The sequence below is a fragment of the Toxorhynchites rutilus genome, chromosome 2 (genome assembly GCF_029784135.1).
Source record: "Toxorhynchites rutilus septentrionalis strain SRP chromosome 2, ASM2978413v1, whole genome shotgun sequence".
Classification (NCBI taxonomy): domain Eukaryota; kingdom Metazoa; phylum Arthropoda; class Insecta; order Diptera; family Culicidae; genus Toxorhynchites; species Toxorhynchites rutilus.
The window spans coordinates 167915196-167934060 of NC_073745.1; the positions used below are offsets into that span (position 1 = coordinate 167915196).

At 39.0% G+C, this 18865-nt stretch overlaps 1 protein-coding gene across 2 annotated transcripts in view; it reads right to left on the reverse strand.

The window, feature by feature from the left end:
• Positions 1-13433, reverse strand: part of LOC129764356 (probable ubiquitin carboxyl-terminal hydrolase FAF) — a 45167-nt gene extending 31734 nt beyond the window's left edge. Inside the window, exons 1-4 of one of the 2 annotated variants that reach the window (XM_055763342.1) lie at positions 13056-13433; positions 12048-12183; positions 11838-11986; positions 10789-11771 (exon numbers count right to left, since the gene is read on the reverse strand). In XM_055763342.1, the coding sequence (XP_055619317.1) occupies positions 10789-11771; positions 11838-11986; positions 12048-12136 (1221 nt within the window). In that variant the 5' untranslated portion in view covers positions 12137-12183; positions 13056-13433. The remainder of the gene's footprint in view (positions 1-10788; positions 11772-11837; positions 11987-12047; positions 12184-13055) is intronic. The other variant, XM_055763343.1, reaches the window with a different exon arrangement.
• Between the last annotated feature and the right edge of the window lie 5432 nt (positions 13434-18865).

The window sequence follows — 18865 nt, forward strand, 5'->3', positions numbered from 1 at the left end:
CAAATCGATAAAAAAAAGGTAAATTTTGACCCGACCATCCCCGACTTTTTTGAAACTCGGTACTTATGATGGAAACAACCTAAAATCACAGTTTTCATTGTCATGTGACCAATTTAAATTACGACTTATTTTTAAAAAAATAAGAATTGATTAGGATGCAATTTCGAACAAGTAATTAATAGTTAGTAATATGTACTCAATTAACAGACTAGGGGGCCGACGAACTGAATTTCCACGATTTCAACATTATTCGCCTCGATCGAAATGACTCGTTTGGTGGCGTACTATTGGGGATCAAAAAATGTCACTCCTTCTATAGAGTCACTCTCCCATCGATGACAGGCATTGAAGTTGTCGCTTGCCAGACACAAATCAATGGCAAAGACCTCTGCATTGCCTCGATATATATTCCTCCAAGAACTATGGTTGGCCGCCATCAGTTTTTTGATATCATCGAGGCACTGCCGGAGCCGCGGCTAATCTTAGGTGACCTCAACTCCCATGGAACAGCATGGGGTTCACTCTACGATGACAACCGTGCCACGTTGATTTATGATCTGTGCGACAACTTCAAATTGACAGTTTTGAATACTGGGGAAGCAACTAGAATAGCCAACCCCCCTGCACGGGCAAGTATGCTAGACATATCGCTTTGCTCTTCTTCGTTATCCCTGGATTGCACGTGGAAGGTAATCCAAGATCCCCACGGTAGTGACCACCTGCCAATAATTTTATCGATCGCCAATGAATCAGGTTCTCGTGAGTCAGTCGATATTGCGTATGACCTCACGAAAAATATTGACTGGAGAAAATTTGCAGAAATAATATCTGAAGCACTTGTTTCAATGCATGAACTTCCTCCACTCGAAGAGTATAACTTTATATCGAGTTTGATTTACGAAAGCGCACTTCAAGCTCAAAAGAAACGTGTTCCTGCTACCACTTTCCGACGTCGTCCTCCATCACTTTGGTGGGACAAGGAGTGTTCAAAGGTCTACCTTGAAAAATCATCCGCTTTCAAAAAATTCCGGAAAACTGGACTAGTGGAATGGTTTCGAAAGTACCAAGCTCTAGAAGCCAAACTAAAAGGTCTGATTAAAGCAAAAAAGCGTGGCTATTGGCGAAAGTTCGTCAATGGTTTGTCAAGGGAGACCGCTATGAGCACTCTTTGGAATACGGCTAGGAGAATGCGTGGCTGGAACCATACAAATGAAAGTGAGGAATACTCTGACCGTTGGATTTTCAAATTTGCAAGAAAGGTTTGTCTCGATTCCGTTCCTGCACAAAGCGTCGTACGCGACATTCCGCTCCAATGCGACTATGAGAATTTTTCGATGGTAGAATTCTCAATTGCCCTCCTCTCATGTAACAATTCAGCTCCTGGGATGGACAAGATTAAATTCAACTTGTTGAAGAATCTTCCCGACTTGGCAAAACAGCGTTTGCTGAACTTGTTCAACAAGTTTCTGGAGCTGAATATTGTCCCACATGACTGGAGGCAAGTGAGAGTGATAGCCATACGAAAACCCAACAAGCCGGCTTGCGATCACAACTCGTATAGGCCGATTGCAATGTTATCCTGTATTCGTAAATTGTTAGAGAAAATGATTCTACTTCGTTTGGACAAGTGGGTTGAAGCGAACAATTTGCTGTCAAATACGCAGTTTGGCTTCCGCCGAGGTAAAGGGACGAACGATTGTCTGGCGCTGCTATCTTCTGAAATCCAAATCGCATTTGCTCGCAAAGAACAAATGGCTTCCGTTTTCCTCGATATCAAAGGGGCATTTGATTCAGTTTTCATGGAAATTCTCTCAGAGAAACTTCATAATCGTGGACTTTCACCAATTCTGAATAATTTCCTGTACAATTTACTGTCAGAAAAGCACATGTTTTTCAATCATGGCAGCTTGAAATCTTCTCGATACAGTTTTATGGGCCTACCACAAGGCTCCTGCCTAAGCCCCCTCTTGTACAGTTTTTACGTCAATGATATAGATGATTGTCTAACTAGAGACTGCACGCTGAGACAACTTGCAGACGATGGAGTTATTTCCATCACGGGTACTAATCCCGTCGTTCTGCAAAAGTCGTTGCAAGATACCCTGAACAATCTGTTCACGTGGGCCCTCAAGCTGGGTATCGAATTCTCTACGGAGAAAACTGAAATGGTCGTTTTTTCTAGGAAGCACGAACCCGCCCAATTCCAGCTTCACCTATCCGGCAAAACGATCAAGCACTCGATGTTTTTCAAATACCTTGGAGTATATTTTGACTCTAAATGTACCTGGGGAATACACATTGCGTATTTGAAACAGAAATGCCAGCAAAGAATCAATTTTCTCCAAACAATAACCGGAACATGGTGGGGTGCCCATCCAGGAGACCTCATTCAGTTATACAAAACAACGATATTATCAGTGTTAGAATATGGCAGTTTTTGCTTCCGATCAGCTGCCAGGATTCATATTCTCAAGCTGGAGAGGATACAATATCGTTGCCTGCGTATAGCCATGGGGTGTTTGCATTCGACACATACGATGAGTCTCGAAATTTTGGCAGGAGTACCCCCGCTTACTCTTCGGTTCACAGAATTATCCTACAGATTTCTCATCCGTTGCAAGATCATGAATCCATTGGTGATTGATAACTTCGAAAATCTACTCCAACTGATTCCTCAGTCAAGTTTTATGTCTTTATACCATGAGTACCTTACCCACGACGTGCACCCTTCACCAGGCATCTCCAACCAAGTTTTCTTCCCATACTTTTGCAATTCCTCTGTCATTTTTGATCTGTCCATGCGACAAAAAATCCATGGAATCCCAGATCATCTACGCTCCGATTATATTCCGCCGATATTTTCGGCAGAATATGGGAAAGTTAGATCTGATAAAATGTTCTTTACTGACGGTTCATACATAAACGGGTCCACTGGCTTCGGCATCTTCAATGAAAATTCCAGTGCCTCTTTCAAACTCAAGGATCCTTGTTCCGTGTATGTCGCTGAACTGGGTGCGATATACTACGCACTGGGGATCATTGAAACATTGCCCATCGACCACTATTTTATTTTTTCAGACAGTCTCAGCTCAATAGAGGCAATCCGCTCAATGAAAGTTGATAAACGCTCATCTTATTTCCTAACAAGAATAAGACAACTATTGAGTGTTTTGGTCGAAAAATTATTCAAGATTACCTTAGCATGGGTTCCCTCTCATTGCTCGATTCCGGGGAATGAGAAAGCGGACTCGCTAGCTAAGGTGGGCGCTTTAGAAGGCACACTTTTTGAAAGGCAAATTGCTTATAATGAATTTTTCCACATTCCTCGTCAGTACACGCTCGTAAGTTGGCAGCGCATGTGGAGTGGAGATGAGTTCGGTCGTTGGTTACACACGATTATCCCTAAGGTCTCGACGAGTGCATGGTTCAAGGGATTGAGTGTAGGTCGTGATTTCATTCGCGTGATATCTCGGCTTATGTCCAATCACTACAACCTAAACGCGCATCTCTATCGCATTGGGCTCGCAGCAAACAATCTTTGTGATTGTGGCGATGGCTACCACGACATCGAGCATGTTGTCTGGTCGTGTATCCGGTTCCATGCTGCTCGCTCTCAGCTCTCTAGAGCACTGAGAGCACAAGGCAGACAATCGGAGATCCCCGTCCGGGATATCTTAGGTAGCCGTGATTCTGATCTTCTGCTTCATCTATACCTGTTCCTCAGGAACGCCGATGTCAACGTTTAATGATGTTTCCTTCGTTGTGTCCCCGTTTTATATCCCTCCTATCCGATCGATAAACTTTTACTTAGTCGCGGCAATACATACACACACTCTTTACAGATACACGGGCCAAAGGTTGTGCAGTCCACTGATGATTCAACAAGAGCCAAAGGTTGTACCGCTCATGACAACTCTACATGAACTGATGATTGCGCCGGTTAGTGACCATTCTATCCTGGATTCCTCGAGTCGAGAAAGACGCACCACGCTAGATATGAGGTACAGACTAGGGGGGCGTTGCTGATCAAGGGTCAGCTGCATCCCAATAGGAAGTATCCCGAGTCGGGCACACGTACAGAGCATTGGAGACAGCAACATCCGAATTACGAAAACACTTGTAATACTAACCTCGAGCCAACCGCGAGTAATCGGTTTCATATTACTAACATAGATAATAAGAAAAATTGTCAAAGTATTGAACTCCCGGCCCCGTGAGGCTAACGCCATATGAGCCTTGATAAAAATATATATTTTGGAAAAAAAAAAAAATATGTAACCGATTACTCGCGGTCGGCTCAAGGTTATATTACAAGTGTTCTCGTAATTAGGATGTTGCTGTCTCCAATGCTCTGTACGTGTACCCGACACGGGATACTTCCTATTGGGATGCAGCTGACCATTAATCAGCAACGCCCCCTAGTCTGTACCCCATATCTAGCGTGGTGCGTTGGATTTGCATTTTTCATAAATAACTGTGTTCTACTAGTCAATCCCTTCCATTTGATATCCATTTTGATGGGGTTCTGAAAAAATACGTAATCCACCATTTTGTAGTGGCCGTGGCCGTCTTGGATTTTTTACAAAAAAAAACTGTGTTCTACTAGTCAAGCCCTTTCATTTGATACCCATATTGATGGGGTTGTGAAAAAAAATATATGGCGCCCTCTAGTGGTGGCGACCACTTTTGGATTTCCATTTTGTAGTGGCCGCCATCTTGGTTTTGCATTTTTCATAAATAACTATGTTCTACTAGTCAATTCCTTTCATTTGATATCCATATTGATGGGATTCTGAGAAAATATGTGGTCCGCAATTTTGTAGTGGCCGCCATCTTGGATTTGCATTTTTCATAAATTTGTTCTACTAGTCAAGCCATCAAGCCGGATAATCGAGTCTCCGGTTAATCGAGTCCGACCTGTACTAACGCGAGGACCTCTATAGCATACTTGATAACTGTCTAAGTTCGTTGGTTTGAGTTCACGATGGGTAGATAATAAACCGTCCAATCATGGGGTAACCATTTTTTGCATCAGCAATCAAGTTTTCGTTCCTCTTTATATAGACGTAAAAATAACATTGCGTAAGCTGGTAACAAATTCGTTCATAGGGAGGTAGAAATGTGGATTGAAGTCAGTTGAATGAAGAGGCAGATTTGTATTCATTAATCGCTTCAGTTACAATACCCACTATTATCAGTCTGTACGAATTAAGCGAAGACGATGTAAATAAATAACCCTAGTCCCAACTGTATAAGATTGCATAACGACTTCGTTCCATCTCCAGGCTCGAAGATGTCAAGGCAATGAGGGAGCAGCGAATTCTGTCCAGACTACGGTTTGGACACAACTCGGTTTCATACGGGTTCAACATTAAATCTTGCCACCAACCCTGCGACTACTGCAACATTCACAATTCCGTCGAGCATTTCTTGTGCGTCTGCCCAAAGCACGTGGACATGAGAATCAACGGGAGTGTACGGGACGTCCCGAATGACAGGAAATATTCAATGAGTGTGATCATTCCAAGGGTGTCATACCATCAACCAGAGGTGCGACATATTTGCGACAAACGTTTCGCCGACAGCGATTATATGACGTTGTTTGAGATGGAAGAGTTATTCTCCCGTCTGGATGACCCTAAGGAGTCTCTCTAACTCATTCGGCACTTTAACCACAGCCATCGAAAGTCCTTCCGACGACGAACTAACATTAGAGTTGGTCAAGCGCAAGCTGCTCGACAAAGCAGCGAACGGCAGGATTCCAGTTCAAGCTAAAAGAAACCAACCATGTGTTACCACTGTAAAAAGCAGGGATACAAGCGGAGTGAATGCCGGAAGCTGCAAGAGGACCATCAAAATGCATTAGCACCGCCGCAACGCGACATACTGTCGCTAATCAAAAACTCTTCCGAGAGCTGCCTGAAAGTGAAGTTAAATTCGTTAACCTGGCGGACGACAACCATGCAGCTGTGCGTGATGAGGGTTCCTGTGTCATCGAGTGCACCGATGATCAAGATTTTCGTCGGGATGTTACGCTAAGTTATTACATGTAACATTACAGTTACATGAACCTGCAGTCCGTTTCGACATTTATCCAGAAGCAAGCCACGGTCGTTTTCAATATCACTTCAATGGCCTTAAAGAAGGTGTCGCCCCAAGGATCACGTGATTAGTGGTTAGACCACGCTCTATCATAAACAAGTAAAAATATAATAAACTCTTCCGGCTAGCGATCACCCACCGAAAAAAAGAGAAGTGAACAAATTATGAGCAGGTAGCATAGATCGACTCATTGCACCATATGCGATGACTGCAATAAAATTTGCATGCAAATGCAAAAACCACCTTGCCTTTTTTCCAAAATATATTTTTATCAAGGCTCATATGGCGTTAGCCTGGCAGAGCCGGGAGTTCAATATTTTGACAGTTTTTCTTATTATCTATGTTAGTAATATGTAACCGATTACTCGCGGTTGGCTCGAGGTTAGTATTACAAGTGTTCTCATAATTGGGATGTTGCTGTCTCCAATGCTCTGTACGTGTGCCCGACATCGGATACTTCGTATTGGGATGTAGCTGACCATTAATCAGCAACGCCCCCCTAGTCTGTACTCCATATCTAGCGTGGTGCGTCTTCAATCATCAGCTCCTATAGAGTTGTCATGAGCGGTACAACCTTTGGCTCTTGTTGAATGATCAGTGGACTGCACAACCTTCGGCCCGTGTATCTGTGAAAAGTGTGTGTATGTATTGCCGCGACTAAGTAAAAGTTTATAGATCGGATAGGAGGGATATGAAACAGGGACACAACGAAGGAACGTTGACATCGGCGTTTCTGAGGAACAGGTATAGATGAAGCAGAAGATCAGGATCACGGCTACCTAAGATATCCCGGACGGGGATATCCGATTGTCTGCCTTGTGCTCTCAGTGCTCTAGAGAGCTGAGCCATGCTTATCTCTGTGTAAATTATATGAAGGATGGGAGAACGAAAACGATGAAAACGACGTGTTCAGTCCACCGCTCAGCGCAGCGCACTGACGCTTAAAGACATTTTTAGAGTCTAATAAGCTGCTCGATCTAAGACAGTACGCTTTTCGTGCAGGAAAATGCACAGAAGATCACCTAGAAGAGTTAAAGGCTACTGTACATGACGTTATTGAGAAAGATCACCACGCAGATGTGACATCACTAGATCTAAGTAAGACATTTGATCGAGCATGGAGGTATACAGTATTGAAGAGTCTCTTCGACTGGGGGATCCGTGGAAGACTAATTTTCTATGTTAAAGGTTTTCTTGAAAACAGAACTTTCAGAAACACAGTCAACAACACAAAATCTTCATTAAAAGTCAAGAATTCATCAAGAATTCCCCAAGGCTCAGTTCGAAACCCAAATCCCCTCCGTCAAAACTCTCAAAATACTGTAACTGGTGTAACTTTTCACAAGAAACTGAGTTTTATACCACATGCTCAGGCAGTCAAAAAAGATGTCGCAATAGATTAAATCTATTAAAGGCAATTTCTAGCAACCTAGCTTCCGAACATAGGGTATCTCTTTTACGGATAGTAAACGCTTGGTTAATTCCATAAATTCTCTATGGAGTAAGCATCTTCAGCCGAGGCGGCGAAAAAATGCTAAAAAATCGATTCAAAGAACACACGAATCAGGATCTTCCCGATATATGTGTACATTCGACGGTCATGGAAAGGAATTGGATTGTAAAACCGCCAAATGTCAACCTTTATTTACTCGAGGAAGTTTGTGCAGGAGATCTCCAATCTAAAGAAAAAGCATGTTTCAATCATCTCATAGAAAAAAAAATCCAGATTGAACATCAAATTTACAATGATGGTTCTGTTAGTACTGACGGTGTCGGTTGCGAAATTTTCGAATACCGATATACTGGTAGTTTTTCTCACCCTCCCCAATGTTCAATTTTAAGCGCAGAAACTTTTTCGGTTCCAATGCACACATGATTCACTTCCTACTGATATATCTTCTGATTCCGCGAATTGTCTCCGGGCTATTCAAACAGGTAAAAACCTTCACCCGTGGATTACTCAAATAGAAGAGGCTGCTTCTAATAAAAATATAACCTTCTGTTGAGTTCCCGGTCATACCGGAATTCCTGGAAATATTGCCGGCGACAAATTGGCCGGTAAAGGCAGAGCACAAGAACCCCCCAATATTCCCATTCCTCGCTCTGATGCAAAATGATGGGTAGAACAGCAGATCCGCCAAAGTTGAGACATAGCCTGGAAAAACACTAGAACAACTTTTCTTCAAAGAATTCGTAGTAATGTTTTACATCCAGATATTCTAATCACACCGTTGAATACGAGCACTCCGTTAGAGTCCGAGAAAGAATACGCTTTTTTCGTTTATTTATCTGTTCCTAAGATATTGCATGACCTGCTATTATATACATACAGGTAAACTTCGATATAACGTACATTTCACTTTCAAAATTGTACGTTGTATCGAATTGTACGTTATATCGAAGCATAATAAAGTACGCACAAACGTAGTCTATAATACATGATTGTGTTGCTGTTTTAGTAAATTTTATGAATAACTTCAATCAGAAGACGAAGCCAGTCTGTCTCATGATGTTTCCCTTCGTACTGTTGATTAAAGCTTGATTCATTTAGAATCAGGAATCACAAAACCAGCTGTATTTCGGGATTGATTGAAGGTACAAAACTTATTTTAGCGTCACAATACAGATAATTCATTGTTCTATCAGAAAAAAATTAACATTTACACTTTGGATATGTGTACGTTATATCGAGGTAAAATGTACGTTATATCGAGTGACGTTATATCGAGGGTACGTTATAACGAGGGTACGTTATATCGAAGTTTCCCTGTATCTCTACAATCCCTGCTTGTTTTTATTGAAAATAATTAAATATAGCACATAACCCTTGAAGTAATGAGGTTCTCTACACATTCTTTTGTTTGGATTATTATCTATTTCTTCATCCTCAACTTCTTCCAATTCTTCGTCCTTATCTTCATCTCCGCCTCCAATTTTCTTCAAATGTGCAACGTTACGCTTTTATTCTCTTCCGTTTTTGATAGACTTCAAAATACAGTCTGCTCCATTTCCCCTTGTAACGAAAAAAACCAATGCAGCATGAAATCAAATTGGACTTGTTACCGGAGTAAAAAAAAGCATAATACATCTTATCAGACTCAACGTTCTCAACTTCCGTATCAGATGTCGTTTCAGTGGATTCAACAAGCCGTAATTTCTTCAATAGCTTATGATCTTTCTGAACAAGTGGAATACGTTTCTTTTCTTTACGACACACCGTCTCAAAATGACCTCGCATTTTACTGCTTTCTTGATTACGCACCGGACCGGTGGATTTTGGTTGCTGCGGATCATCGAACTTTTCACTGTCCGGTGAACTGCCTCATCGAATTTTGGAACCTGAAATTCTCCAATTTTCCGCTCTTCAACATGATACTCTCTCTCATCATTTAGTTGAGAGCTAGACAGAATCTTAACTTGTTCCTCGACACTTTCATTAATAACTCCCATAGCCTCGATTTGTGAAAGAGTTTGACCCTTCTTCAATATGGCATGGTAAATACCTAACCTAACAACTTTTTTTCTCATTTTACATTAACTATATAAAAATTTAAATTTCGCTACCAGCAGGTAGAAACATCAGGAATTCAGAAATCCACTGCTATTATCGTGGCAGAATCTCTTTTTACAGGATCCGAGATCCCATCGCTACCATATAACTAGAAATTTCGTAATATGAATTCGAAATCCAAACGCTACCAAATGGTTGAAACTCCATTATTTGAGTCCGAAACTCCATCACTACCAGACTGGTAGAAGAACTCCATACATTGGACAAGAAGTCCGATCGCTACCGAAAGGTAGAATCTCCAAACCGCTACTCAATGTAGGAACTCCATTAAATTTCAACCGTTGATAAATCATGACTTGCTATTAAATACATAACTCTACAGAATTAAAAACACCATTCTTCCATGGCATGACTGAAATAACAGTAAGGAAAAACGGCTTCCTACCCGTCGTAGAATCGGCCATACAAATCTTTTTCGAAGAAATAAAGAATTGCAAGCTGCTCTTGCAATGAGGCCCCCATTTCTGTAAGTCATGTTTTATTGGATTGTCAGCACACAAAAGAAGCTAGAATTAGAAATAATATTGGACAGAACTTAAGGGACATATTAAGTAGTGATGAAACACAAGAAAATAATGTAATTCAATTTTTAAAAGAAACAGAACTTTATAAAGAAATTTGAGAAACTAAAAAGAATAATAAAATAGAAACCAAGAGAATATCGGAGACGAATGAATCGTAAGATTTAAAGTCTCCGTGAACAAAGGAAAAGAAAAAGAAGAACATTGCGTTTGTTCAAATTCTTTACTTATACAGCAAATATGTTGAATTCAATTGAATTCGAAAATTGTTTCATTCAATTTTTGGTGTTGCACAGATATACGCGTATTTATGACAAACGTTAGTGCCATTTAGGAAGTTATTCCATGCTTGCGATGTGGTGTGTGATGATCCACCGGAGCAACAGATTTCTGCTATTTTTGCTTGGGGTAACGTTTCATCTCTGAAGATCAATCTCACAGTTTACACGAAGCCCTTAAGTTTACACATTATCTGACGGATTACCTTGTGATTTGAATTGTACAATATAACCGATACTCAGAAAAGTTGTGTAAATTAAGTACTGTGTAATCCGAGAGATGAGTATATATCAATACAATTTTTTTAGTACATACCGCCATTTTTTCCGCATTAAGAACGTCCATTTCATCTTCGGTCATTTGACGATGTGGGTAATATGAAACATAACCTAAAACCTTATTGATTTCATTCAACGCGTTCATTTTGCCATTGAAGCTAGAAATCTGCAACACTCGTAATATTATTCTTAAACGACACATCTCCAAATCACGCAAAAGATTCTCCTGGTTTGGAACGCGATTGATCAAGGCACGGGTATATTTCACAATGCCACTGATAACATCATTTTTTCCTTCAAATTTAGCTTCGCGTTTGAGTTCATCGTCGGACAAAGTTTCTAGAATTTCTAGAACAATCTCCCATATTGGCATGAAATACGTTTCGATAGTTGATGTTGTTAGCAATTCAGCACACTGTCCGAAGGGACGTAGTATTGTATGCAATGCGGCGAGTGTCAATTCATCTTGATCATCTGGTACGGTGCTATCCGAATTGACTACGTTAGCTGTCTTCGATCGAACAGAATCATTCAAAGAATTCCGCTGTTGTGTTTTGTTTGCTATTTTAAGCTCGCGCTGCTTTCGAAAACCCCTAATTCCGGCATCTATGCGTTCCAATAAATTATCGAACCCTTTGTGCTCTCCAAATCGATTCAGCAAATCTACCAACCAACCTCGCGGATTCTTTGGTTCCGGGGGCGAACTTGCGAAAACCTGATTATCCTGAAGTGGCTCTGTAGATTCACCCAGCGAGTGAAGCTCATGTTGACGTGATGCATTTTGAGTGTGGAATTTGTTTTCAGGATCAAGAACCACTGCCAACAAATTTAATAGGTACTGGTTATCATGTCTCATGTGCAATGCTATCAAGTGTAATAGCTTGCTACATGATATTAAAATGCAATGGTGGATGTTGTATTTCCACGATGAGACCGCCTCGTCTGTGAGGATTTTGATGAACGAAGTTGTAAGGCCTTCTCGATAGAATTTCACACAAGATTCGCATTCGCTGTCGATCCCTGCATTATAAAATAAAGAAGAAGGATCAGTCGTACATAGAAGTGACAAATCAATTCTGAACATACCAGCCTGAGAGAGCTTGATAGCGGCATTTAACAGACATTCCAGCTCTTGATTAGGTAACACTGGTACAACCCAACGTGAACTAGAAATTTTGATGTTAAGCGATGCAAGTTTTTCCTCTGGGAAGGTGGCCAATAATTCCTCAACGTTTCTAAAATGTTAAAACAGAGCTTAATGATATGTTAGACATGCACAGTTATTTTTAATCTCACGATTTAATTTGCTGCGTATCATGAGTAGATGGAGAATCATTTTGTTTTTCCGGTGGGTCTAGCGGACGACCGCCGGTATCGTAGGTCATTTTACAATTTTTTTTTTATTTTTACAGACTGCAATGAACCATCGTATCTGCGAATATTAGCACATTATTATTATTGTATTTTCAGATGAAGGATTGGCTACAATGGCTGGTGGATACATGTAAAATTTCTATATTTTAGGACAATTAAAAAAAAACTTGCTTCTTGTTCAATTGCTTTAGATGCTGTGTTCTCATTGATAAGTAGATATATTTCAACTGATTATTATTGAAAGTAGACTAATAAGAATGCATGATTTACATCGCCGTAATCTAGTTAAGATGCTGCATACCTTAATGATTGAAGGTACAAACAGAAGAAAAAGTTACTATAATCCGAAACCCAAGGATTAGAAATTTTATATTTGTTAATTTTCAGAGTTCGAAATATTTAGATGTTGAAAGTCTATATTGTGAGCAGTAAGAAAAAGATCTAATATCAACTTATTTTTTTACTTCAATTGGATTTTTTGTATTAAATACCCGATTACGGTATACTTCCGAATATTAGCAAAACCGGGTGTATCCACTTATATTTCATGGATATTACGGTTTGATAAAAATCTAATTTAATCAAATAAAAATTTTATAGGAAAATCAAATATGTATTTTTCATAAATAAATAGAGGAAAAACATAAACACAATGGTATAAGGTCTGGGTGGGGCTTGCACTCAGAAATAATACTCGAAGGCATTTCAATTCGAAAATAGTATATTGAAATGAAAATTACGCTTATGATCACTACTTGTCACGTACACTATTGATTCATTACTCATTCGATTTAACTAAATGCATTAACTAGACTAAAGCAATCTGTTTACTAATACATTTAATATGGGCCAATAGCATATTTTCATAAATACGGAATGAAAATTGACTGCTTAATACACATATTGCAAAAAATATTTACATCGACTCACCTAATTCAGGAAACATGCAAAACAAGCTTGTTGTGGAACAAAAAAAATCTTGATTAAGGTCTATACGTGAACGGTCCGCAAAACCGTCTTGAAGCTTTTTCCAAATTTCGATTTCTTGTTTTTCTCATAAAAGCAGTACAGCCGGTCAGACAAAATGGCCGAACTAGGTTCTTCCAGTCTGTCTATAATTGAATCACGATTATCCAGAAAGCGATTGAAACTTTAGAGACGGGAGTTTTCCTTCACTATCTTCAAATGAATGTTAAAGATAGCTGGAATTCACAAAACAATCAGCAGGTCAAATTTTTTCGATGATTATGTTCAAAAGCCATAAAATCACAACTTCTTCAATGTTATTGACTGACAAAGAACAAGATAAACCGAGTTGCAGCGGTGTTGCTTTTTAATGCTGTGGTGGTGTGATGCAACACGATACGCAAATCGGCACGATAAATATGCAGAGCTGTGAATCGTTAAAAATATGTTCTTCCTACCAATTGGCAGTCTGAATTCTATCAGTTATTTGAGTCATTAACGTGCAAATGTTAATAATCAATGACAAAAGAAATGTACATGGCAGTAATTTTATTGCAAAGTGATAATACAATAAATGACCATTTATAATCGAGTGTTTTCTCCCGATATCCATTGTATAGAGAGGTGACTTATTGTTTCATATTGCTTAAACTTAAGGCCCATTTATACGTTGCTAGTAGCTGACTTGACAGTGAGCAGCTACTGACCCGGTGGGCTCGCTTGACAATTGGTTGACTCGCCTTGTCCGTTCACACAATGTGAGCTGCTGGCAAGAAACTAGATACTACGGCACGGGTTTACCAGAGATGCCAGGCGATTTTTCAAATGTCCTTCAAATAGTCAGAAACAGCAATCAGGTCCGAATTTGTCAGATGATTGATCCGAAATCGACTTTTTGTTGACAGTTTTCGTCTTAGGTTTTCAGTTGAATTTATCATTACACAATTTTATCGCGAAACACATGCTGGTCGTACTGTGTGCTGAATTTCTTTGAACTGAAGGTACTATCCGAAAAAAGCAGAAAAAAAAGGATTCGGGCCAGGAATTGGATGCAAAGAAAAGGAGCAACAAATACAATATTGAAGGAACTCTACGATGATGATCCCCGAGAGTACAGAGCAGTGTTGAGAATAACACCATAAATACTCGTCAAAAACTAAAATAATGAATGAAAATCTACTTTTTTAAATCGAATATGTATTCTGTTTCTTAGAACAATACTTTTTGACGTAGAACTACCTCTTTCATTAAGGGTGCCAAATCAGAAAACAGGTCACGTTTTTATGAAATAAAGTTAACGTTAATAACTATTTTTGCCGTGAACGGATTCTGGCGATTCACATACCAAACGAATCAGAAATTCCCTAAGATTTGTTTGATAAGCTATACATTACAATCCCATAGTCTGTATATGGTTTAAATTGATGAAAATTGAAAACATTCCCATTTCCTCTTACATTTGTTCTGTCCAGTAAGTATCTTCGCATATTTTAAAATATCTTAAAAATAGAGACATTTTTTTACATTTGGCATCCATGATTCGAGCGCTAAATTCTGTTTTTGACGTTTTGAGGGATGTGAGTGCGAGTAAATTCAAAAAACTTTGAAGTAGCTCGCACACCGGATCACACATGACACTAACTGTCGTGATGTGTTCACACGGTGTGAGTAGCTGCACTGCAGTAACTGACTAGATCGACTCGTATGCTTACTCGCACCGTCTGAACCCGACTTTAAGGTCCATTTATACGTTGCTAGTAGCTGACTTCACAATGAGCAGCTACTGACCCGGTGAACTCGCTTGACAAATGGTTGACTCGCCTTGTCCGTTCACACAATGTGAGCTGCTGGCAAGAAACTAGATACTACGGCACGGGTTTACCAGAGATGCCAGACGATTTTTCAAATGTTCATCAAATAGTCAGAAACAGCAATCAGGTCCGAATTTGTCAGATGAGGAAAATGAAAATGATAGTAGATTTGCAGAAGGAACAAATACGCCTCGAAAACTAAAATAATGAAGGAAAATCTACTTTTTTATATCGATTATGTATTCTGTTTCTTAGAACAATACTTTTTTTTGCAAGTTGTGAGTGAATTCTGAATGAAAATTGTGCCCGATAATGATTTTATATTCAGATTCCCAATAAAGTTATCTCAAAAAGAAAACGTATTAGTTTTCCAATAATTTTCAAATCTATAAATATCTTCGCACATTTTCAAATATCTTAAAAATAGAGACATGTCAAGACAATGTAAAGATTTGGCATCCCTGATTCGAGCGCTAAATTCTGTTTTTGACGTTTTGAGGGATGCGAGTGCGAGTAAATTCAAAAAACTTTGAAGTAGCTCGCACGCCGAATCACACATGACACTAACTGGAATGATGTGTTCACACGGTGTGAGTAGCTGCACTGCAGTAACTGACTAGATCGACTCGTATGCTTACTCGCACCGTCTGAACCCGGCTTTACGCCGGGTTCTGACGGTGCGAGTAAAGGCCCATTTATACGTTGCTAGTAGCTGACTTGACAATGAGCAGCTACTGACCCGGTGGACTCGCTTGACAATTGGTTGACTCGCCTTGTCCGTTCACACAGTGTGAGCTGCTGGCGAGAAACTAGATACTACGGCACGGGTTTACCAGGGATGCCAGGCGACTTTTCAAATGTCCATCAAATAGTCAGAAACAGCAATCAGGTCCGAATTTGTCAAATGATTGGTCCAAAATCGACTTCTTTATTGGCAGTTTTCATCTTAGGTTTTCAGTTGAATGTATCATCACACAATTTTATAGCAAAACAAACGCTGATCGTGTTTAAAAATACATACTTTGTGCTGAATTTCTTTGAACTGAAGGTACTATCCGAAAAAGCAGAAAGAGAAAAGGATTCGGGCCAGGAATTAGATGCAAAGAAAAGGAGCAACAAATACAATATTGAAGGAACTCTACGATGAGGATCCCCGAGATTACAGAGCAGTGTTGATAATAACACCTGAACAAGTGAAAAAACTGTTGGATTTAATTGCTCCACGAATACAACGCCAAGATACAGTCATGAGGGATGCTGTACCTGCAAGAGTTAAATTAGAAATGACATTGATGTGCCTTTGTTTTGGAATATCGTTGGGATTGTTGTCGATATTTTTTAGAATCTCGAAAACATCCATAGCTCAGATAATTCCGAAAGGATGTGATGTTATAAATGGTAGTCTAAAAGATTTTTTTTTAATTTTATTTATTTTGTGAAATGAAAATGATAGTCGATTTGCAGGTGCAATAAATACGCTTCAAAAATTTTAATAATGAATGAAAATGTACTTTTTTAAATCGAATATGTATTCTGTTTCTTAGAACAATACTTTTTTTTGTAAGTTGTGATCTGATAATGATTCTATATTAGAGATTCTCAAGAAAACTATCTCAAAAAGAAAGCGTGCCCCGCCAGCGTGCAAAACGAAATAACAATTATTTCGTTTAGAAACTATGAGGGTTTTATTTGTTTTTCCAATAATTTTGAAGTCTATAAATATCTTCACATATTTTCAAATATCTTAAAAATAGAGACATTTCATTACATTTGGCATCACTGATTCGAACGCTAAATTCTGTTTTTGACGTTGTGAAGCATGCAAGTGCGAGTAAATTCAAAAAACTTTGAAGTAGCTCGCACGCCGGATCACACATGACAATAACTGGCATGATGTGTTCACACGGTGTGAGTAGCTGCACTGCAGTAACTGACTAGACCGACTCGTATGCTTACTCGCACCGTCTGAACCCGGCTTAAGCCTACGAATCGGTCTAGTCAGTTACTGCAGTGCAGCTACTCACACCGTGTGAACACATCATGTCAGTTAGTGTCATGTGTGCGGCGTGCGAGCTACTTCAAAGTTTTTTGAATTCACTCGTACTCGCCACTCTCAAAACGTCAAAAACAGAATTTAGCTTTCGAATCAGGGATGCCAAATGTAAAGACATGTCTCTATTTTTGAGGTATTTGAAAATATGCGAAGATATTTATAGATTTGAAAATTATTGGAAAAAACAAATAAAACCCTCATAGTTTCTAAACGAAGTCGTTGTTATTTTGATATGCACGCTGGCTGGGCACGCTTTCTTTTTGAGATAGTTTTCTTGAGAATCTCTAATATAGAATCATTATCAGGCACAATTTTAATTCAAAATTCACTCACAACTTGCAAAGAATGTATTGTTCTAAAAAACATAATACATATTCGATTTGAAAAATTATATTTTCATTCATTATTTCAATTTTTGACGTGTATTTATTCCACCTGCAAATCTACCATCATTTTTATTTCACAAATTGATACACGAAGCTGCTGGCAAGGCGAACTAAATAAAATTTAAAAAAAATCTTTTAGGTTGTCATTTATAGCATCACATACTTCCGGAATTATCTAAATCTATCTCGAATTATATTATCTATCTAGCTATGAATGCTTTCGAGATTCTAAAAACTATCGACAACAATCTGAACGATATTCTAGAGGCAAGGCACATCAATGTCGTTTTTTAGTTTTACTCCTACAGATATAGCATCCCTCATGAGTGTATCTTGGCGTTGTATTTTTGGACCAATGGAATCCAACAGTGTTTCCACTAACTCAGGTGTTTCTCTCAACACTGCTCTGTACTCCAGAGGATCATCATCAAAGAGTTCCTTCAATATTTGTTTTTATTGCTCCTTTTCCTTGCATACAATTCCTGGCCCAAATCCTTTTGCCTTTCTGCTTTTTCGGATAGTACCTTCAGTTCGAAGAAATTCAGCACAAAGTATTTTTATTATAAAATTGTGCAACTAAATCAAATAAATTCAACTGAAAACCTGAGACGAACCTGATTGCTGTTTCTGACTATTTGATGGACATTTGAAAAATCATCTGGCATCCCTGGTAAGCCAATGCTGCAGTATCTAGTTTCGCGTCAGCAGCTCACACTGTGTGAACGGACAAGGCGAGATAACCAATTGTCAAGCGAGTTCACCGGGTCAGTCCCAGCAAACATTAAATCGCATAACAAGCGTATATATAACATCATATGCCCTAAATTTTGGTTGGCATATAATGCGCCTAATTGGCTAATGCATGCAAAAGTGGAGGCTATATACATACATGGCAAATGCTTACTGAATTTTTTTGGATGAATATGCAACTTTGAACGGCTATAATAGCGATTATGTTGGAATTGAATTGCGATCTAATATAAATATATTCATGAATTGTCAAGGCACCAAATACGACTTTTGTCATACTTATATACGATTTATTACAGACATAGAAAAAAACAAATGGCGCAAAATATTTTCGTGAAATGTTTATTACAACCTCACGAATCGCCATTTTTATATATGAGTATTTATGTTCGTAGAAATAATAATTGTTTGATTGATTTGTATTGGAAGTGGAATATGAATGTTTTAAATGCCTCAGGTTGATGTTTGGTGAAAACTGCTCCGATGTGGGTTCGAACTCCGGTTGTATGGATTATCATCCACCAGCTATCTCGCGCGGCTATCTGAAATTCAATTTAACAGCGGTTAAAACTTTCAAGTGCATCAGCATTTCAATGACATTTCAATATGATGTAATATGTTCTTTATTAGGATTTAATATGATTTACTGTTTCATGATTTTCTTCAGCATGCAACACGATTTACTAAAGTACTGAATCGATTTGAATTATACGCTTATACGACACACAAACTGCATCTGCGTAATATACGCATATGATGCGGATTAAATATATT